The following is a 23,298-nucleotide window of genomic DNA, read 5'->3' as shown; positions in this document are numbered from 1 at the left end:
TCAGACCAGATATGAATAGAGAGAAATTTCCTGGAGCAGCAACCAGCTTAATTCTATCAGTGTAACGGTGTGTCTGGTCAGTTGGGTAGATGAAATTACATTCTTCTATAAAACTCCATCTGACGGTTTTTGGCTCGGCCAGCAGTTCAGTGCAGTAACAGGGCAGCAGGACAGACCCTCCCACGTATCCACTCAGCACTATGGGAGGATTCACAACATCCTTACAGACTAGAGAGAGCAGAAACACTGACACGTTTCACTACTGTTATGAAGTAACCTGTACAACCAGTGACATTCATCTGTGAACCATCATATTAAGACAAAACAAATCCATTTGTGAAATGTTTAGCATCCTTTTGTTACAGAATTTATGCAAGTTTATGCTCTCTGTCACATGCATTAAAATATAAATGGATTAGAAAAACCATGTAGAGTCAGTGGTTCTAACCCATCTGGTTTAATACAAAGTTAGTGTTAACCACCCTCCGACTCCAATCATGGTCAATGTCTGACCACTGAACCACTCCTGGCTGGATATCTTTCACTGGCAGAACACTCTCAACCTACCAGTAGCACTGAATCCAGTAACACTGCTGTACCTGAACCACTCATACCAGTACAACACCCACTACCAAGCCTCCAGCACTGTAGTGGGATTGACGTGTGGAGAATGGTTCAGTATCCACATATAATGGGACATCTGTGGTCAGAAACTGACCAGTGATATCCTGCGTGCAGGGTGACACACAAACTGTGTAAGACACCAGGTGGACACAGTCTGTAATTATACCTACACATTCACTTATTAGAGGTACTGAAAGTGTTCAGTGAGGGCAGGTGAAATGTATGTTAGTTGTGTTTAACTCTTCTAGACTGGTGACAGAGGGTGTCTGGTGACTAATATCTGAGGATAATGTGGTCCACATGTTAGATACATAAATATGTAATCCTGTTTCTCTATTTGTAAATGTCCTGTTTAGTGTCCTGTTAGTAATATGTGATCTTGTTTCTTATAAAGTGTGTGGTGAATGTATTTATATTACATTTATTTGTAAAGTTCATGGTGGACATGTACCAGGTGAAATCTACTTGTGAGATTTTAATTTGTCTGTGTTTCTGAATAATATTTTACCTGAAACATAAAGATTGATGTCTTTGTGTTTATTCCCTTTAGATTGACACCTGTAGTCTCCCTCATCCTCTTCAGTCAGGTGTGATATGAGTAGAGAGAGATTTCCTGGAGAGTGGGCAGTACCCAGCTGAACTCTGTTTCTATACTGTTCACTCTCACTGGAGATCTCAGTATAACTGGAGTTTTGGTGTTTCTCCCAGGTGAAACTCTCAGGTCTGCTGTGTGGTTCAGTGCAGGAAAAGGGCAGCTGTACTGAGTCTTCTGCGTATGCAGTGATCAGTGTGATTTTTGATGTTCCAGTGTACAGCCTGCAGAAACACACCAGTAGAAGACCCTCACTATCAATCCCCCCCTGTGCATGTACCAAAATTTGAATTTCATCTTTGGTTTTCTTTTTAACATGGCTTAACTGTCTGAAGCACACAGTGATTTGCTTTAAACATATTACTGTAAGTAGAAAGCGTAATTCTCTTTAGCGTAATTACACACTTGTAAGTTGCACTGAAATGTTACTTCCTACAACTACTAGAGTGATTGTTCAGAGTAACATTTACTATACAACCATGTACTGATTATTTACTTTACTCTGATTATTATGCTCTAGTTTGAGCACTGAATCAGATATACATGGATTATATGTAATTAGATATAACAGCACCACAATGATATATTGAGTTCAAGGTTTGGTTTATGACTGAAAGCAGCCTAATAACCAAATCTTAAATTCTACCTTACATGTTCAGATAATATATAATAGAAATATCTCCCTTGGGCTTGTACGTGCTCGTTCTCTCTCTCTCTCTCTCTCTCTCTCTCTCTCTCTCTCTCTCTCTCTCTCTCTCTCTCTCTCTCTCTCTCGTAACATTTACAAAGTACTGTTGCATCTCTGTAACATGTTATTTATTTAGTTTCATTATAATATCTATTCTATTCTAATGTATAACCAATTGTCTTGTATTATGCTAATTAATAAATTGAGTTCTTAACATCATCTGTGAGCATCTGGACTCCATCGGTATGATTACAAATACTACATGAAGAGCTGAGCTTCATATGAGTTCAATGTAGCAAAGGGTTAAGAGGGGAAAATCCACTGCACTGGTGGACTGAGAGTGATGGGAGGTGTAGTCTGGGGCAGCAAGCATGACAGTATTGAATGCAGATATTTAAGTACTGACTGCAGTGAAGAACCATCAATATTTTTATAGAGTGCTGACACCAGTTTCCTGTAAAGTATCCAATCTCTGCACTGCAAGTTTAGTAGATCAAATCCTGTTAGGCTGTCTGAACCTCTGACAAAGCAGGATGTATTAAGATTGAAAATTTTAGAAAGGTGGTTATGCATATTCTCATAACACGTTAGGCTATACAGTAGAGCATTTTCTTCAGAATATAAATTGAAATTACAGGCATAATTTGGAATCAGATACATTTTGTAGTTTTATGTGCATTAAACCTTTGCCTGCACCTCTGCTGTTGGTTGTAGGTAAGTGGGACAGGGGTAAATAATTACAGTAACAGAAGCTCCAAATGTCACTTGTAATATCAAATTGACATCAACATTAACTAAATCAACTTTTATGAGGGTTTATTTAGGCCTATTTGCAACTTGTCATAGAAAAGTCTTACTTATTTTAGATGATTTACACCAAAAATCTAAAATAAGAACACATTAGTGATTTTGATCCAGCTGGTCCACCTACATTAATGTTCTGCACACTGTGCCGTTTTCAGAACGACACATGTGTAAACGAAAGTTATTTATTTCTACAACATGTAGACAGAACGTCAGAAGTAAGAAAATTATACAAACTAAACACTAACTAAACGCAACACCAAAAAAGAGACGAAGAAGCTTCACAAGAACTGTGCAGAAAAAATAAATAAATCATGTAACGTTTGATCCTACGACATCGAAGCTCATATCACACAGTGTCCCGAAGATTGTATCAGTTACTGTTACCACTAATATTGCCACTGAAGTTACTAATAACATGTGACTAATGATGATGGAAACTTCAAACGTAAATGAAGCACAGGAGGAGGGTGAGACTGTTTCATAAGTTTGGCACTGTCCTATAACTTGTAAGCTATATCTCTTTACTAAAAAATGTGAAATGTGGAAAATATAGTATCCAAAAGGGAGAATAAACGTTTCTTAACGTCAACCCGTTGTCTCCCTGTACAGTTTGCAACATTTTACTGTGTTATGTTTTCACATAAAAAAGGGAAAATTATTTTAAACAAATTATTGCAGAACTTTAATGTCTAAACATAATTATTGATCATCATCAAATAAATCATTTTTTAATGGCATATGAAGGCGGTGGAGTGTTGTATTTCACACTTTTTAATTTATGACTGCTATAATTTCTGAAAACCACCAGGTGTCGCTGTTTTGTCACCAGCTTTCAATGCTCCAAAGCTTCGAATCCTTTAGCAGTATAAGGAAGAACCTCAAACGCTTCACAGGACTTCGTCTGCACATCATTACCAAAAAGGAAGTAAAGACACATTTGCAGATAAAAAGACACCTGCATTCCACAACACGCTACACAGAGCTACAGCAGTAACGCTGCTACACATCTTATACACTCTACAAAACTACAGTGTACTGAACACTGAAAACTACAGCCCAGACTACAATCTGTCTGTGGGAATCACCACACAACTATGACCTGGAACTCTACAACTCTCTCAGTAGAACTCCACTGAAATTCACCACCCACTAAAATCCACAGTAGAGGGGACGTGTGTTCAAGTGCAAAATAAATTATTCCTCCACTTCTTTCTCTCTCACATACAGACTAAATCTAACAGTGAAACAGTGTCTTTCTAGTGTCATCACTTCCTCCTGAGCTGCCCAGTGTTCAGTCCCCATCCTCAGTAAAGTGATCCTGCAGTAAGAAGTAGTGCTACACAGTGATCCCCCTCAGCACTGTTTGGTCACATCATTTCACTCCTGCACTTAGTGATCAGAGGGCCAAACTGAATGTGTAGCTTAGCAAATATTAGACAGATCAGACAGGAAGAGCTCTAGACTACATGCTGATCAAAATAAACATTGATCATTTAATCATTTAAACATGAGGTCTGATAACATTCATATTATTCATAAAGGACAGGTGGAATGCAGCAGTCTATGATCATGTTGTAGTTTGTCATATTATTATGAAAAAACTACTTAATTGAAGCTGTGAAATCCACCCACTGACACAGAACTACTAAAGGAGTCACCAAAGTAAAGACCACTTTGGATGTAGACAGTACAATGTCATCACAACCCAACAGTTATCACAGGAAGTAGAAACATTTTTTATTACATTTTCTCTTTGTTACTTTGTTCTTTTTGTTTTTAAAGCTGTCAAAATCTGTTTAACAACTGTTTGATGATGGTGAATATCTATAAAGTATCTAACTGAGGCTGTAGGCTAGTGTGCACTGCACTGTCACAACAACAACAACAACAAAATAAAATAAAAACTAAAAAGACAAAAAGCCACAAAAAGCAAAAAATAGTAATAAATAAATATATAAATATAAGAACTAAGAACAGCAATAGAGAGAGTGGGCTTCCTTGCCTAGTACCTCTATACACATTTTATGATGTTATTACATTAGTACTGACTGTGACCTTAGGTGTGGTGTTAAAGATTTTACGCAATGTGAGGAAAAAACTGAACATTATTGGCCAGTCCGACTGCTCACTCCGAACGTGTACATCGCTACAAGGACTATTGGAACAGAGTAGTGTTTGTCGTTAGTAGTGGTATCGTCACATATTGACAATGGAAAATAAAGAGCACTTTGGTGCAACCTTGCCTCTCGCTTCCTCTGAACTGCCACCGTCACAGTATTAGGTTAAGTAGTCTACCATGTTAATGGTTGAGTGTCTCCTTTGATGAAACCAGTTTGATCAGTGATGGAATAATATGTTCTAATCTAATGGCTAATGCTTTGCTAGTTTTTTTTTTTTTTTCCATTTTTTATTTCAATGTTTCCAAGAGATTATATAGAGGTTTATTTAGAGAAGGGGTTTGTACAGAGAGATGTAGATTTCATTAAAAGGACCAAATAAGGACGGACTTTAGTAAAATGTGTTCAGAGTTGTAGACCAGTACCACAGACCAAACATCTTTCATCTCCAAGGCAGCCTGACTGCTGTCCAAAGTGCTGAAACTGCACCCTTTAGCCAAGTTCAGAACCTGTGCTGTACACAGCTGCCCTGCATATGGCTGCCCAGTGGGACCCAGACAGGAACCCCTGGTGCTTCCTCAGCTGTAGCCACTCACTTTCCCACCTCACCAAATACACCAAATGGTCTTTAGAGGGGGCGCATATCCTACAATTTTCCTTTGTTTTATAGTTTGCTTTGGTGTACTCTTAGAATGTTTGTGTGGCTTAATCTTCAGCAAAAGTCAGTTAATAATTCAGTTTTACACAGCTATTTTCTAACCTCTATTTATCCCCTGGAATTAAACAGGCCATTTCTGTTGCTGTGCTTTTAAGATGTAAGATAAATGAGCTCTGTTCTGATTGGCTGCCCTGTATTGTGCTTCATTTAAAAAGCACTAAGAGCTGAAATATGTCTGAGAACTGCAATGTAGGTGTTGGGGGTTAAACTGCTGTAGGCCAAAGAGGCAGAGATAAGTAAATGAGCTGGTTCTCATGACATCAGAGAAACAGTGATTTCAAAACAGGCTATTTTTACAGATTAGATTTCATATATGGACTGTAAGGAATGGGAGAATAAACAATGTGTTTTGAAAATTTAACAATATTTACATATTACTTACATTTTTCATTTTAATATAGTGAGTGAAATTCAGTTTTCCATGATAGGGGCCCTTTAAGGATATGAAACCAGATTTGACTTTGGCAAAACCAATAAGCAGAGTCAATCTTCTCTGTTTGTATTTGATACCTTTTGCCTTTATCACTCCAGGACGGCACTGCCATCCTGTGGGAGAAACTGACTTGGAGAACCGAGATGGATGATGCTTGTCCACAAACCCTACTATACTGTACAGTCTCAACATGCCTAATTACTACTTCCTTGTGTGATATTCTGTGCAGATGACTTTTTGGCCGGGACAGATGTATAGAGAATAACTCTTTTTTTTAAAAATTTCCATCAGTCATTCAGTGTTTTTGTTTCAGTCTTTCCAAGAGATGACATAGGGGTTTAATCATGAAGTTTTCACCTTGAGATGTAGATATCAGTAAAAGGACTGAATAAGAATGGACTTTAGTAGAACATGTTCAGAGTTGTTGACCAATTGCTGTGGCAATATGTATGGGAGGTGAAATATATGCATGCTGGGAATTTTCACATTTGTAAACTCATTGCTTTGACCACAGAGACAAAAAAAAAGACTAATTAAGAAAACTGTCTTTAAACTGGAGTCACTGGAGTGAATGTGACAGAATCCATGCTGCCAGAGTCAGTTAGTTGATTGAATGATTAAAACATGAAGTCGATATCTGGATCACAGCAGAACCTAAAGCCCACAAAACCAAAAAAGAAGCATGGACATGTGTGTCTGTGTCTGTGTCTGTGTGTGTTTGTGTGTGTGTGTGTGTGTGTGTGTGTGTGTGTGTGTGTGTGTGTGTGTGTGTGTGTGCGCACGCGTGCAAGCATGCATGAATGTGTTAGTGTAGGCATGAATGTGTGTATGTGTTTGTGTGCATCAGCACTGGCTGTCCAGTCTTCTTGACCAAGTGTGTAGTGACCAAAGAGCTGCATCACAAACAATAAAAGTGAGGAATAAATAACACAAACAGAAATAAAGAAGTGAGTACAATTCTCACATCTGTAAACTGGTGGCTATATACACATATACGGGAGCAGGCATATATTTGTGAGTGTGGGTGTGTGTGTGGGCTGGTAGTAGGTGTGTATCACTTTGTACATTTAATGTGTGTGAAAAATTATGTATTTTTCTCCAGGTCCTTCAAATGTGGGTCTGGCCATCCTGAAGCAGCCGTGTGTGTGTGTGTGTGTGTGTGTGTGTGTGTGTGTGTGTGTGTGTGTGTGTGTGTGTGTATGTTTTTGTTTGTATGAATGTGCATGGATGTGGGTGCATATGTTTTTATGTGTGTGTATGTATGTGTGTGTGCCAATTCCCCCCCAGCTAGACACATCACAGACAGTGACGTCCAACAGATAGTGGCATGTCCAACTGCTGTCAGTGAACTGCACTCTACACACATTCTGCTGTCAAACTGCACCACACACACTTTCATGATGTAGTTGTTTATCAGTGGATGTAAACAGAAACTACAACTCTGTCCTGCTTTGGCTCTTTATTTATGAAACAGCAATAGACTCACTGCATACAGACAATGGATGGCATTTGACTTTAAAAGGTATGATTAATAACAGAAAAAATATGCTGCTATTTAAAGGTCAAATATAAAAAAAAATCCTTCAATAGAGATAAAAACATAAAATGCAGAAAAATTATTCCTTGGAAAAAATACCATAATGTAATAATAAAACGCAATACATTTTTTACAGACTCATAGAGCAAAATGATGCTTGTAGGAGTCAGAATTTAGTTCTAGATTGACAATATTTAAATTGACATTTAAATTGACATTTACAGCATTTAACATGTTGATTTAGCAGTTAGCCTCCTCAAGTGTACCAAAAACAAACAAACAAAAACCCCACAAGTTCTCTGGTTCTATATTTTGTCAGTCTTAGTCCTGCCCCTACAAGTCCTACTTTATGCTAGTATCTAATTAGCAATTAGCAAGTAATTAGCACCGGTTCCTCTCTACCGGACCGAACTACAGCACATTATTTCAGTGCCACTTAATGGGACAGGTCGGTGAAGAATCATATTTACTTTATTTTCCCTTAACCCGGGTAGACAAGACATGGTTGGAGTAAATTAAAGGAGCACATTTTGATCCTTTAGTTTAGAACAAAAGATGCTAATGTTGCTAACAGACCATGCTTTTACTCAATAAATGTACACAATGTGATTTTAGACATTTATTAGACATTTTAATATTACTTTATTCATTTATTTCACTATTGTGGTAAACCTATTTCAATCACCAAAACAGGTTCACAAGAGTAAAGGTATTTTTTCTCATGAGATGAAAAATTTCCATATTCCATACATTGCTTTATGCAGTGATCCACATCAAATTCTACCTCAACAGGAAGATAGCTGAGATTGTTCTGAACACCGTGATATCAAACATGTAAGTACCTTTAAGGTGAATTTAAGAAAATAAGCAGAACAGACATTGCTCTGAGCCTTCCGATGGTTAAATGTCAGTGGTACGACAAAATCTGTGAGCACCGAATTCTGTCACTATAGAGCCTCAACACACAGATCACCATTTCTGACGGCTGTTGTAAGAATATGTGACCACACTGTACTGTCATAAAAAATGAGTTAAACACCAAACATGTATTTTAGGTGTTGTGATTTCTGATGGCTGGGTGCCGCTACTCTCTATTGATCCCAGATATAAATACCTTTGTGTAAATGAATGTATGAGGATGACAACACCTGTAGAGAGAAGGTAACACTCACCATCAGCAGCGTGGAGCACAAGGAGGAGATAAACACACAGCTGCATTCTTACTGAGTTTCACACACACACACACACACACACACACACACACACACACACACACACACACACAGCAGGACTGCTGCTACACACCGTACATACTCTTCAAAACTACAGTCTAGTGAATAACCTGACAGCTACACTTACAGTGGAGAGGAACTGTATTCAAATGAAGATATTCTGATAAATCTCTAACGCACAAACTTGGTCAGGTCAGTGGGTACAGCTGATCAGATGTGTGTGGCAGGTCTGTTAAACAGGTGTGTAGGTCTGAAGCTGGTCTGTTGATTTCTCTTGGTTTTCTTCTCTACTGCAGACTAGCTGTTCCATCTCCACCAGCAGTGTTATAGTGAACTCTGCTCATTTCTGACACTGAAGCAGGTCACATGAACAAGAACAACTCAGTTCATTCAGGATCTGACTCTGCACATGCTAAAATGGATGTTAATAGACACAATGAGAAAACAATCTGATTATAACAGCTTGCTAATGAGATTTTTACCTTTGTTTCTCTTGGTGTAATAAACCACAGCCACGATAATGTGGAGGAAGATAACAGCGACCAAAGCAAAGGGGATGTAGGGCAGAGTCTGAGGAGAGACTGTAACAACACAACAAACACTGACCCCAGTCTTACACAGCAGCAGAATATATTTATTTAACACAGCTGTGAACTGTTTCCTCTTCCAAACACTCCCTCTTAAACTAAATGTTAAACTATACTACATGTCATTTACTACTATTATTATTATTATCATTAGTAGTAGTATTCGTAGTAGCAGTATATAGTGGGTTAACTGGAGAATATTATTAAACAAAAGCATCTTAAATTCAGTGGTAGTTGATGAACAGAATGAATGTGGGGCCTCTACAAGAATAGAAAGTATGATGAGTTGAAAGTACTGAAGGTTCTGTGCTTTCATGCATTTTACATGTTTACATTTATATTTTGTACTACAGAACTGATAAATGTACAGTTTGTAAAAGCAAAAGTCTTCGGTTCGCTGTGTTACTGGTGGTTAATAGGATGGCTAAGTGTGAGGTTACAGGTTCTATAGGTGCAGTGTGTCCTTCAGTAATTTTCTGTGAGTGAATGAATAAGGGGCTCCTGAGTCGAGTCTCTCTGTCTCTCTCTCTCTCTCTCTCTCTCTCTCTCTCTCTCTCTCTCTCAGTTAATTTCAGTTCAGTAAGCTTTACTGGCATGACCATATACAACTATAGTATTGCCAAAGCAGAATTACAACATGAACATTACACAACATTACAACCTTTGCAATTATGGAAATTAAGAATTCTGTTATGATAAAGAACTTGAAGAGAAACTGTAATTGGTCTGAGATAATAATAATTGGAAGAAGTAAAAGGGAAGAAGTGAAAAGAAAGGGAAATAAATAAATTATAAGAATGGAAAATAATAAATAGTTAATAATAATAAATAGTTAGGTAACTTTTATAAACTGGGTAATATAGTCTGTTTGTGTGTGTGTGTGTGTGTGTGTGTGTGTGTGTGTGTGTGTGTGTGTGTGTTTGGGTGGGTTAATCACTGTCCCTCATCTTATGGCAGGCAGATATGTATCACCCAGCTAAAGCGCTGCTTTCCTTCTTTTCGCCCAGTAGGATGGGCAGTTTGTCAGTGTTAGACAGACACTTAAAGTTGGGGTGGATCGTCTCAGATTTTGTATAGTAAATTTGCCATATTTGGATGAATTTTTCACATTCAGTGAGGAAGTGCAGCTCTATCTCTACAGTGTCATATTTACATTGCTGACAGAGTCTCTGTTCTCTGGGCAGCCATGACATTTATATCGGCTGGTCTGGACGGCCAGGCTGTGTTCTCTGAGTCTGGACTTTGTCAACGTGGTTCTGTGTTTAATGTCAGTCACTGTGTACAGGTCGTCTGCTACCGTGTACTGATGTTTTAGGGCCAGATAACGCTGCATTTTGCTTTGTGCTTGTGTTTGTGTTCCAGTGGGTGATGTAGTTTAGTTTGTGAAGTGTAATAATTTGATTTGGTCTGATTGTACTTCAGACTGGTCCTGATGTGTTAGTGTTAGTGTGTGTTAATGAACAGCACCAGCTGTGAGAGGAGACTCTTCCCTCTGCTCTTTTTTCCTTCTCTCCCTCTCCCTCCCTCTCTTTTTCTCTCTCTCCCTCTTTCTCTCCTCCCCTCTCTCTCTCCCTCTTTCTCTTTCTCCCCCTCTCTCTAGAGCAAATGAGAACAGTAGTAACTAAATAAGGAAACTAAACAAGTCGTGTGTAATATGGGTATATAACTGACTAGAACCTAAACAGGACAGAAGACAAGAGTCATTAACTACAGGCATGAAATACAAATACAAACAGAAGCTGTAACTAGAAACAGACAGAAGTAGAACTGCAGATCCTGCCGCTGGATAGATTTTTTGTTTTATGTAGTGCAGTAGTTAGTTATTGGTACAGATCAGTCACTATATGCAGTCAACAACATTTCATACATTAAATACACAAGAGGTTGGTTTACCTGTTACTTGAAGTTGCACATCTATAAGATGATAACTGCTGATGCTACACCTGTACTGTCCCCAGTCCTCTTTAGTCAGACCAGATATGAATAGAGAGAAATTTCTTGGAGCAGGAACTAGCTGAATTCTATCAGTGTAACGGTTTGTCTGGTCAATTGGGTAGATGACATCAGATTCATTTATAAAACTCCATCTGACAGTCTTTGGCTCAGCCAGCAGTTCGGTGCAGTAACAGGGCAGCAGGACAGACCCTCCCACGTATCCACTCAGCACTGTGGGAGGCTTCACAACATCCTTACAGACTAGATAGAGCAGAAACACTGACATGTTACACTACTGTTATGAAGTAACCTGTACAACCAGTGACATTCATCTGTGACCCATCATATGAAGACAAAACAAATCCATTTGTGAAATGTTTAACATCCTTTTATGCAAGTTTATGCTCTCTGTCACATGCATTAAAATATAAATGGATTAGAAAAATCTTGTAGAGTCAGTGGTTCTAGCCCATCTGGTGTAACACACAGTTAGTGTTAACCATCTTCCAACTCCAGTCATGGTCAGTGTCTGACCACTGAACCACTGTTGGCTGGATATCTTTCACTGTCAGAACACTCTCAACCTACCAGTAGCACTGAATCCAGTAACACTGCTGTACCTGAACCACTCATACCAGTACAACACCCACTACCAAGCCTCCAGCACTGTAGTGGGACTGTTGTGTGGAGAATGGTTCAGTATCCACATATACTGGGACATCTGTGGTCAGAAACTGACCAGTGATGTCCTGGGTGCAGGGTGACACACAAACTGTGTAAGACACCAGGTGGACACAGTCTGTAATTATACCTACACATTCACTTATTAGAGGTACTGAAAGTGTTCAGTGAGGGCAGGTGAAATGTATGTCAGTTGTGTTTAACTCTTCTAGACTGGTGACAGAGGGTGTCTGGTGACTAATATCTGAGGATAATGTGGTCCACATGATAGATACATAAATATGTAATGGTGTTTCTCTATTTTTAAATGTCCTGTTTTTGAATTTCAGTCATAAGTGGTGAATGTATTTATATTACATTTAATTGTATGTTTAAAAAGAAAAGTTCATTCTGGAAAATGAACCAAGCTAAATCTACTTATGTGATTTTCTTTGCATTAGGACTGTGTTTACTAATAATATTTTACCTGAAACATAAAGTTTGATGTCTTTGTGTTTATTCCCTTTAGTTAGACATCTGTAGTCTCCCTCATCCTCTTCAGTCAGGTGTGATATGAGTAGAGAGAGATTTCCTGGAGAGTGAGCAGTATTCAGCTGAACTCTGCTTCTGTACTGTTCACTCTCACTGGAGATCACATCCCATGTGTTTCTGTTTGGGTTGTATTTCTTCCAGGTGAAACTCTCAGGTCCGTTGTGTAGTTCGATGCAGCTGCAGGGTAGCAGTACTGAGTCTCCTGTGTGTGCAGTGATGAGTTTTAGCTCCCTGTTGTGTTCCAGTACACAACCTGTAGAAACACACCCCACTGTCAGACTCCACCACATGTGCCTGTAAGATTAATACATATTTACTTTATTATTATATGATTTTTGGCATTGTCCTAATGACATTTTTATCCTTATAACCCTGATAGTTAGAAGGCGTAACTGAATAATTCAGTTTCTCCATTTAGGTAACAATTTGAGGTATGTTTGTTTGTTGGTAAGCAGAAATATAACACATTTTTAATATTTGATCAAAATCTGCATTTCAATTTTACTAACACTTTCCTTAAAACTGGTCTTCATAAATCCTTCGTAACAGCTCATGCAAACCTACATATGACTTTATAAAGGCTGATTCTGACAGACATTAACTGTTATATAGGCTTCTCTTGGTAACATAATACTATCGGTTGATTAATTTATATAACACCTCAGTCAGGTGAGTTAAAATAACATATGTTAAGATAACAAACCTTTATAACTACTGTAGTAATAAGGTTTGCACATTTGTAACTCAGACAGGTCCATCATGTGATATTAATATTGAGACTTGGTGGTGAGGCTGAAATGAAACTCCCATATGACTCTTTTGTAAATTACTCTGTATTCAAAGTGATATGTTGCCTATTTTGCCCTGGTCCTTAAAAAACTGTTCAATTTTGCTCTTCATAAGATGTTTATGTATGTCTAAGGTAACGGCATAACATTAATAGACAGGGAAAGGTCAGAGACAACATGTATAACTGTGAAGCCTTCACTACAATTCTTTATATCAAGCCAGCCATCCACTGCCACATACAACACGATACTGATCACATTCTTCAAGTGCTCGTGTGTTCAGTTTTCCACCTCATCTCACTTGGTATGTGTGTGTGTCTAGTTGTGTCTATACAGGCAAAGGTCTGAGTAGGAACCATTCTAACAGAAATGGGACCTTATAGAGATGATCCAGTTAGATTCCCATTCTAATTACATTCCCATCACATTCCTATTAAGACTTAAGCGTCGGTCACATCTAACTGCCACCTTGCTAATGTTTTCACATGGGTGGAGCAAAATCAGGTGACTATGTGCCTTGATAGTGTTCTTGGAGGGAAATTTGGAGGAAACAGTCATTCAGAAAACAACTATCACTATCTGACTTGTTAGTCTGGTTTTTGAGACATTGTGTTAATAATGAGTATAAAGATAACAGCTATTTTTTTCTTTCAGAAAGAAGCAAGTAAAGCCCAGTCCTCTAGTTTTCCTCTAGTAAATTTAAACTAGATTAACTTGACACAAACATTGATCTAAATCATAGATCCATATATTATAGATTAGTGGGTGCAACATGAACTTACTCACTACCGCAAGCAAATTCCCGCAGTTTTCGCATTTTCATCCATGCTCATTCAAGTCAAAGGGTTTATTTGCCAGGCAGATTTTACTTGCATTCGGTGTGACCGCTGCTTTTTTACCGCAGATTCAGAGTCCGATGCCACCTTCAAATTTAGCCTAAATAAGATGCCTTAGCAGGCAGCATATTTCAGGGGGTGAACAGTGACCACACTTAATCAACAGTCTAGGATTTAGAAACATATTAGTTATGGCTTCCATAGACATTCCAGAAAATTATAAAACAATAAATTTAAAGCCTCATGTCAACCAGCTACAAGATTAAGCAAAAAAAAAATTAAAAATGCTGGGGCAGAGCTGGTGGACTGAGGAGGTACATTTGGAGAAATTTGGATACATTTGGTACATTTGGAGATGAACATGCTTCATAAGAACTGTGCAGATATATATTTATAGATTTATTTATTTATTTTTCTTATGGAATGTTTGATACTAAGGCACCAAAGCTCATATCACAGTGTACCGAAGCTTTTATCAGTTACTATTACCACTAATATTACCACTAAAGGTACTATTACCACTAATATTACCACTAAAGTTACTAATAACATGTGACTACTGATGGTGGAAGCTTCAAACATCACTGAAGCACAGGATGAGGATGAGACTGTTTCATAAGTTTGGTACTGTCCTATAACTTGGAAGTCAAAAGGGAGAATAAACATTTCATAACGCCAACCTGTTGTTTTTACATAAAAGGGAAACAATGATTTTAAACAAATTATTGCAGAATTTAATTACTAAACATCATTACTGATCATCCATTTTTTTAATGGCATATGAAGGCGGTGCAGTGTTGTATTATTCATAGTGCTGCGCAGTTTTTAATCTTTTGCTGCTATAATTTCTGAAAACCACCAGGTGTCGCTGTTTTGTCACCAGCTTTCAACGCTACAATGATTCGAATCCTTCAGCAGTACAATAAGGAAGAACCTCAAACGCTTCACAGGACTTCGTCTGCACATCATTACCAAGAAGGAAGTTAAACAGTAAACACTAGAATAACGAGCAGGCTAATAACGTTACCAAACAACAATAAACTCATGGGAGGACGAGAGAGCGCACATTCAGATACCCACAACCAAGAAGATAAAACAAGGGATATTTATACAAAGACTAACGAATGCAAACTAGACAAAGATGAAAACAGTGACAGAAAAACCAAACGAGGGGTCGAAACAGAAAAACCAAAACAAAGAAGCACCGGACACGAGCGAACAGAACCAGGAAGAACACCTAAACAAAGCACGCGGGAAAGCGTGACGTCAGGGAGGAGGTGACGGTGAAAGATGAGCTGAAACCTGCATAGGTGACGATTTACAGGCCATGTGTGTTAAAACCTGAGACATTCTTACTTGAACTACACAAGACATTTGTTACAATTAAAGGAGTATTTGACCATCACTGAACTAAACGTTACTGGTAATGTGCACAGATGACAGCACAACAACAAATATAACAGCAGAAAGACTACAAGTAACTCAGACAACCAAGACTTTGCTAGTGTGGATACATAAGAAAACCTTAAAGCTGGATTTATCATTTGCAGTTGGATTTGGATCAAAAACAATGTTTTACCTTTAATGGTGAGTCTGATGTATTTATATTTCTTCTTTGTAAGATAACAGCTGTAGGCTCCCTCATCCTCTTCAGTCAGGTGTGATATGAGTAGAGAGAGATTTCCTGGAGAGTGAGCAGTACCCATCTGAACTCTATTTCTGTACTGTTCACTCTCACTGGTGATCACATCCCATGTTTGTCTTCTTGTGTTGTGTTTCCTCCAGGTGAAACTCTCAGGTTTGGCGTGTGGGTCAGTACAGGAGCAGGGCAGCAGTACTGAGTCTCCTGTGTATGCAGTGACGTCGTCTGTCTTCTGATTCTCTGCCAAACTGCAGCCTGCAGAAACACACGAGATAAAGGCCTTCACTATTAAACATGGCTGCACATGTACATGTAAAATGGTTATTATTACATATGGCATAATTAATTATTATTATTATTATATATGACATACTCCATTATTATTATATATGACATACTTAACTATTATATATGACATACTTAACTATTATATATGACATACTTAGTTGCTCCAGGTCCAGTCACCTGATGGTACTGATGGTACCAGCCAACTGATGATGGTACTGGAAATCACTAAGATATTTCCCAATAGATGTTGGTATGATGGATGCATGACCATCAAGTTATAAGATGTAAATGTCTGATTATACTGATTATAGATTGTCTCCCTCCCTCCCTCCCCTCCCTCCATCTCTCTCCACTCCCTCCCTCCTTCTCTCCCTCTCCCCTCCCACTAAAGTTACTCATAACGTGACTAATCTTGTTTGAATCTTCAAACATCACAGATAGACAGGATGAGGTTGAGACTGCTTCATAAGTTTGGCACTGTCCTATAACTTGGAAGCTTTATCTTTTTACTAAAAAATTGGAAATGTGCAAATTATAGAAGCCAAAAGGGAGAGTAAATGTTTCATAACGTCACCCTGTTGTCTGACAGTATAGTTTTGTAGTGCGTTTTCACATAAAAAGGTAAACAATGATTTTAAACAAATTATTGCAAAATTTAATTACTAAACATCATTACTGATCATCATTTTTTTAATGAAATATGAAGGCGGTGGAGTGTTGTATTGTGCAGTTTTGAATCTATGGCTGCTATAATTTCTGAAAACCACCAGGTGTCGCTTTTTGTCACCAGCTTTCAATGCTCCAAAGCTTCGAATCCTTCAGCAGTACAATAAGGAAGAACCTCAAACGCTTCACAAGACTTCGTCTGCACATCATTACCAAAAAGGAAGTAAAAAACATCTGCAGATGAAAACACACCTGCATTCCACAACACACTACACACAGCTACAGCAGTAACACTGCTACACATCTTATACACTCTACAAAACTACAGTGTACTGAACACTGAAAACTGTAGCCCAGACTACAGTCTGTCTAGTGAAACCACCACACAACTATGACCTGGAACTCTACAACTCTCTCAGTAGAACTCCACTGAAATTCACCACCCACTAATGTCCACAGTAGAGGGGACGTGTGTTCAAGTGCAAAATAAATTATTCCTCCACTTCTTTCTCTCTCACATACAGACTAAATCTAACAGTGAAACAGTGTCTTTCTAGTGTCATCACTTCCTCCTGAGCTGCCCAGTGTTCAGTCCCCATCCTCAGTAAAGTGATCCTGCAGTAAGAAGTAGTGCTACACAGTGATCCCCCTCAGCACTGTTTGGTCACATCATTTCACTCCTGCACTTAGTGATCAGAGGGCCAAACTGAATGTGTAGCTTAGCAAATATTAGACAGATCAGACAGGAAGATCTCTAGACTACATGCTGATCAAAATAAACATTGATCATTTAATCAGGTAAACATGAGCATTGTCTGATAGCATTCATATTATTCATAAAGTACAGGTGGACTGCAGCAGTCTATGATCATGTTGTAGTTTTCATACTATTAAGAAAAAACTACTTAAGAGAAGCTGTGAAATCCACAAACTGACACAGAACCACTAAAGGAGTCACCAAAGTAAAGACCACTTTGGCTGTAGACAGTACAATGTCATCACAACCCAACAGTTATCACAGGAGGTAGAAACATTTTCTCACCTTTTCTCTGTTACTTTGTTCTTTTTGTTGTTAAAGCTGTCAAAAGCTGTTTAACAACTGTTTGATGATGGTGGATATCTATAAAGTAACTAATTGAGGCTGTAGGCTAGTGTGCACTGCGCTGTAACAACAACAACAACAAAATAAAATAAAAACTGTAAAAAGACAAAACCCCCAGCATGGGCTGTCTAAGCCTCCTGGCCAATCGATGAACAAATGAGGAATAAATAACTCAAACAGAAATAAACAAGTGAGCACATTTCACACGTAGCACCGAGTGCAACCAGATTAGCAATACATATGTGAGAAGGAAGATGTGCATACTGTGAAACTGTACTGTCTTTATGGTTTTAGTTTTTTCTTATTTGTTCATTTTTTTATTTGTAATTTTTCTAAGCCTCTAAGATAAGAGGAACAACATAGGAGAACTTGAAGCCCAAACACCCAACAAGAAGAGAGAGAGAGAGAGAGTGTGTGTGTGTGTGTGTGTGTGTGTGTAGCAGCATGGGCTGTCCAAGCCTCCTGACCAATTGATGAACAAATGAGGAATAAATAACACAAACAGAAATAAACAAGTGAGCACATGTCACACGTAGCACCCAGTGCACCCAGATTAGCAATACATATGTGAGGAGGAAGCGGTGCATGCTGGGAATTCTCACATCTGTAAACTGGTAGCCATGACTATGGTGACATCAGAATAACGTAGGAATAAATAAGAAAACAGTCTTTAAACTGGAGTCATTGGAATTTATGCTGCCAGAGTCAGTTAATGATTGACTGATTAAACCATTAAGTTCAGAGCTGAATCTCTGTCACTGATGAGGATTTGGAGACTGTTTGACAGTCTTCATGGGTGAGTGAAAGAAGTAAACATGTCGTTCACACAACACTAAGAGGAACAGCACAGCAGAATTTTAAGCTCACGGACCCAAAAAGGAAGCAATCGCATATGCATGTCTGTGTGTGTGTGTGTGTGTGTGTGTGTGTGTGTGTGTGTGTGTGTGTTATTTATGTATTGCTAAACTGCACCAAGGAGGAAGAAGTGCATGCTAGGAAACTGTACTGTCTTTATGGTTTTATTTTTTTCTTATTTGTTCATTTTTTATTTGTAATTTTTTCTAAGCCTCTATAAGATAAGAGGAAAAACATAGGAGAACTTGAAGCCCAAACACCAAACAAGAAGAGAGAGAGAGAGAGCAGGGCGGGGGAGGGGGTGTTTTTGCATCTACAAGTATCACTTTGAATGTACATTTACTGTGTGTGTAAAATTGTCTTTCTCCAAGTCCTTCAGATGTGGGTCTGGCCATCCTGCAGCAGCTGTGCATGTTTTTGTGTGTGTGTGTGTGTGTGTGTGTGTGCGCGCGTTTGTGCGCATGAGAGAGAGTGTGTTAGTTATGTATTGTTAAATTGTTAAACAGTGCTACAGGTTTGCTAGGAGGAAGAGGTGCTTGCTGGGAAACTGGACTGTCTTTGTAATATTACAGTTTTTTGCAAGACACAAAAACAGGGACATGTGACACAATAATTGAAACCACTAACTCATGTAGCCCATCTCCTGACCTGTTATACTAAACCAAAAGCACCTTTCCTTATTTACACTCATTTTGTATTTCTAAAACACATTTTTCAATACATTAAACACAATTCTCTATATTGGACACATCATTCAACAGCACAGATTTCAGTGCCACTTAACGGGACAAGTCGGCGAAGAAACAAATTTACTTTACTCTCCCTTAACCCGGGTGGACAAGACATGTTTGGAGTCCGTATTTTGCTCCTTTAGAACAAAAGCTGCTAACATTGCTAACAAACATTGGAAGCCAACAGCAACGATAGCTAATAGGATTTGTAAATAAGTCAGATAGCGAGCTACATGTCCTCAAACCTCATCCAGGTCGCTTCCCGGTGACGTGTTTCTTCACTTGTCTAGTTCACAGTGAGTTATACGACACACCGACTAGTCTGGGAGACATTTATTAACACTTGGATGCTGTTTGACCGGCTTGAGAGAAGTTTGTGGACATGTATTTACGAAAACAATATTTTAGTTGCTGTTAACTTCCAGTGTTTGTTAGCAACGTTAGCATTTATCATCTTTTGTTCTAAACTAGAGGCAAAATTTATTGGTCAATAGACCGAATCTGGGGTAAGTGGTTAGCTGCTGCTCTCTGCTGATCCCAGATATAAATACCTTTGTGCAAATGAATGTATAAGGATGACAACACCTGTAGAGAGAAGGTAACACTCACCATCAGCAGCGTGGAGCACAAGGAGCAGATAAACACACACCTGCATTCTTACTGTGTTACACACACTATACACAGCTAAAGCAGGACTGCTGATACACACCGTACACACTCTTCAATACAGTCTACTGAATGACTTCACAAGAACACATAGTGGAGAGGAAGTGTATTCAGATGAAACTTTGACCAAATAACCTCAACACAACACACACACCAAATATAGAGATGCGGTAGGTTTTGTAAGTTGTCATGTGGTATGTCCTCTTTCTTCTTTATCAGTCAGTGATCTATCAGATATTCTCACATTGTCAGTGAGGACGGTCTCATTCTTAGTTAAGTGGCTCCGTCCTTTGTCACAGAGAAACGATGTAGAAGCTCAGGGGGTGAGACCCAACATAAGCTCCCTCACTGCTGTTTGGTGATTTCATTTCACTACGACACCCAAAGTACTTTAAAGGCTTATTAATGAAAATAGTGTAACGCTTCCTACCTGGAGTGAGGAACAGGTGCTACGGGGTAACCACGATGCATGGATTTAACATGGAGTGACACACACACTGGTGTGCGTAATACGAAAGACTTTTATTCTCTCCTGGACCACATCAAGCCAGGTCACACGGCTATCATCATTCTACTTATATGTAAAGGAAACAGTAAAAAGCACCGTACAGCGTTACCAAAGAAAAAGGAGTGTTGAGAGGGTGAGCAGAAAGGTGACGGTTTTCTCTCTCTCTCTCTCTCTCTCTCTCTCTCTCTCTCTCTCTCTCTCTCTCTCTCTCTGTCTGTTACTCAATCTACATAATCATAAAGCTCCCTCTTAAAGGCGCAGTACAACTGTGTCTGTTACAACAGCATGTGGAATTACAGCAGCCACAAAACTGGCTACCTGAGACTTTCAAAAAGTTTGAACAGATATTTAAAGGAGCATTTAATTTCAGAGCATTATTTTTACCCACAATGCAGTGCATGAAACATAAGTCAGGTTGAATTTTAATTGCACATTTTCATCTTGGTTCAGTTTCAAATTTGATGTGGAATTTGTTTGCAGAAGTAACGTGTTTGTTGGCCAAAAAACTGGTCCTCACTCTGTAAGAATGTCACTCCACCACTAGAGATGTGAACTCTACACACACCACAAATGTACTGTTGCTTTCAGCTTCTGCGTGTGGGTTTTATATATATATATATATATATATATATATATCTATCCACCTGATAAAAAGAACTGCCAAATCTTTATCGAATTTATCAACTTTTACAATACATTTTCAGATCATATCTAAAGCTGCACTATGTAGAATGTATGTTGTCCACTACACTATCTGACAGAAACCTTGGCCTCACCATTAAGAAACAATGTCATTGTGAGGACTTACTGTGCCCTGGGCCTATGAGGCACTGTGTTTACCATCCCCTCTGCCCTGGTGGCACAATGTTTACCATGCCCTGGGCCCTGGGTGGTGCTGTGTTAATGTGCACAAACTCAGGCATCTGAATGGTAATAAAGGTTTTCAGTGAGACCTGAATGGGTCTTCATTTGTTTTGACAAAACAATCATAGCAGTCTCTAACACATCAATCAGGGGCAGGGGAGTTATAATATCAGGGGTGTTGGTGATATTTGTCATTGTTTCATACACATATTACTTAAGTCATGGAAAATATGTAATTCTAAAACAGACATGGCAATGTGACAAATATACATTAACCTCCAAACTCTCTGACTGACCTGTGACTCATTTATAAATCAATTTGGAGTTCTTTCAAATCAAAGTTTATTTATATAATGCTTTTTTACAACAGATGCTGTCACAAAACAGCTTTACAAATGTCCAAGTCCAAGCTACCAGTGAGCAAGCGAAGGGCAACAATTGCTAGACAAATCTCCCAAGAGGAAGAAGTAAGAGGAAGAAACTTTGAGATGAACCAAGACTCAAAAGGGGGGCCCATCCTCCTTTGGCTGACAATGGTCACCACAATAATAACAATTTAAAAAGAAAAATGAATTTAATAAGTGAAAAAATAAGCAATTAATGTCTAGTCCAACTTTCTAGAGGTCCTGTTCTTGTCCCGATGTGTTGTCTTGTATGTTGATTCACTATGATGATCTGATCACAGCAGTTGGTGCAACATCCAGGCCCCTCTGAGTCTGTCAGGGTTCAAAATCAGATTTATCACCTCTGGTTTGGTGTCAGATAAAGTAATAAGAATTACAGTAACACTGCTTCTAAGGCAGTAACTAGAGGAGCCATAATTGTAAAAATACGTATACAGTTCTGCTTTGTCTGTTTGAGCAGTGACTGAGTCAGAAATCAGACTTCAGAATGCTATAGTGATATTTGTCATTGTTTCATACACATATTACTTAAGTCATGAGAACTATGTAATTCTAAAACAGACATGGCAATGTGACAAATGTACATTAACCTCCATACTCTCTGACTGACCTGTGACTCCATTTAAAGAATGTACAATGTATGGTAGCTAGGTCTGACATTGAGGATTTTAGAGGGGATCTAATGTTTTTTAATGTTGGTGCATTAGAGAGTAAGAATTTTAGTTCTTTTTTCAAATGTATTTGATCTTATATGACAATGTCTGTACTGGATCTGAAAATCCCCTTGTCCTGTAACAGATAACTTTATTATATATCTCTAGGATTAGGTAAAACCATGCATATTAAATGTAATATGTTTTAAACCATTTTATTCTTAGATTTAGTGCTTAGATTTTTGCCAAGGCCCAATCCCCTCTCATTTTTCCTCCTACCCCTTGTTTTCAAGTGTCATCTTGCCCCTTGGGACTGAGTTACAAAGGGTAGTGGTTGAAATCTTCCCCCTTGCTTCTGCATCCATTTATCAATGATTCACAAGGGAGAAATTTCACACTCAATTTGGAGTGTGACTCTGAAAACCTTCAGTTTGGAGGGCCATTTAGCACTAACAGTGCACCCTAGCCCTCTATCGGACACCCAACCCTTACTTATGAACACCGCATATGGAGGCCCAGGGTTAACTGGTAGGGTCAAGGGGTGAAATGTGATTGGGCCCAAGTGAATGTGTATGAGGCAGAGGAACATGGGAAATAATGATGTTTCTCTGGACCACAGTGACTGGATTTAGGACATCTGTGCTAGCTGAGCTGTTTTTAAAAAGAAACACGTGGTCTGAGCGAGCTGTTAGTCGTGCTTTCAGTCCTTGCTGTTTTAACCAGCAGTTTTTAGTATTAAGTGTAACGGCTCATAGCAAAGGCAGAGTCTAATTATAACTGATCACCCAGGCTCTGTTTAACTGATGTTTGCTG

General features: G+C 38.7%; 1 protein-coding gene and 1 long non-coding RNA gene across 3 annotated transcripts in view; one reads left to right on the top strand and one right to left on the bottom strand.

Annotated features, from left to right (window-relative positions):
- The window catches only part of LOC145660340 (uncharacterized), a 187,737-nt gene that overhangs the window by 129,964 nt on the left and 34,475 nt on the right, over nucleotides 1-23,298 (top strand). The window lies entirely within an intron of this gene.
- Nucleotides 7,424-20,127, bottom strand: LOC145648214 (polymeric immunoglobulin receptor-like). 2 transcript variants are annotated; one of them, XM_081695505.1, is made up of 6 exons: nucleotides 20,000-20,127; nucleotides 15,686-16,003; nucleotides 12,418-12,735; nucleotides 11,229-11,531; nucleotides 9,231-9,329; nucleotides 7,424-9,100 (listed from the first exon to the last, which is right to left on the bottom strand). In XM_081695505.1, exons 1-6 carry the CDS (start codon nucleotides 20,043-20,045, stop codon nucleotides 9,036-9,038), a joined length of 1,149 nt encoding a protein of 382 aa, XP_081551631.1. In that variant the 5' UTR covers nucleotides 20,046-20,127; the 3' UTR covers nucleotides 7,424-9,035. The 2 variants fall into 2 exon arrangements, with proteins under 2 accessions (XP_081551631.1, XP_081551630.1); XM_081695504.1 differs by lacking the exon at nucleotides 20,000-20,127 and having other exon boundaries at nucleotides 15,686-16,109.

This window comes from Electrophorus electricus, chromosome 2 (genome assembly GCF_041902795.1).
Source record: "Electrophorus electricus isolate QZ-2024a chromosome 2, ASM4190279v1, whole genome shotgun sequence".
In the NCBI taxonomy this organism is placed as follows: domain Eukaryota; kingdom Metazoa; phylum Chordata; class Actinopteri; order Gymnotiformes; family Gymnotidae; genus Electrophorus; species Electrophorus electricus.
The sequence above is the reverse complement of the archived record's forward strand: the minus strand, read 5'-3'. Positions and strand labels throughout refer to the sequence as shown.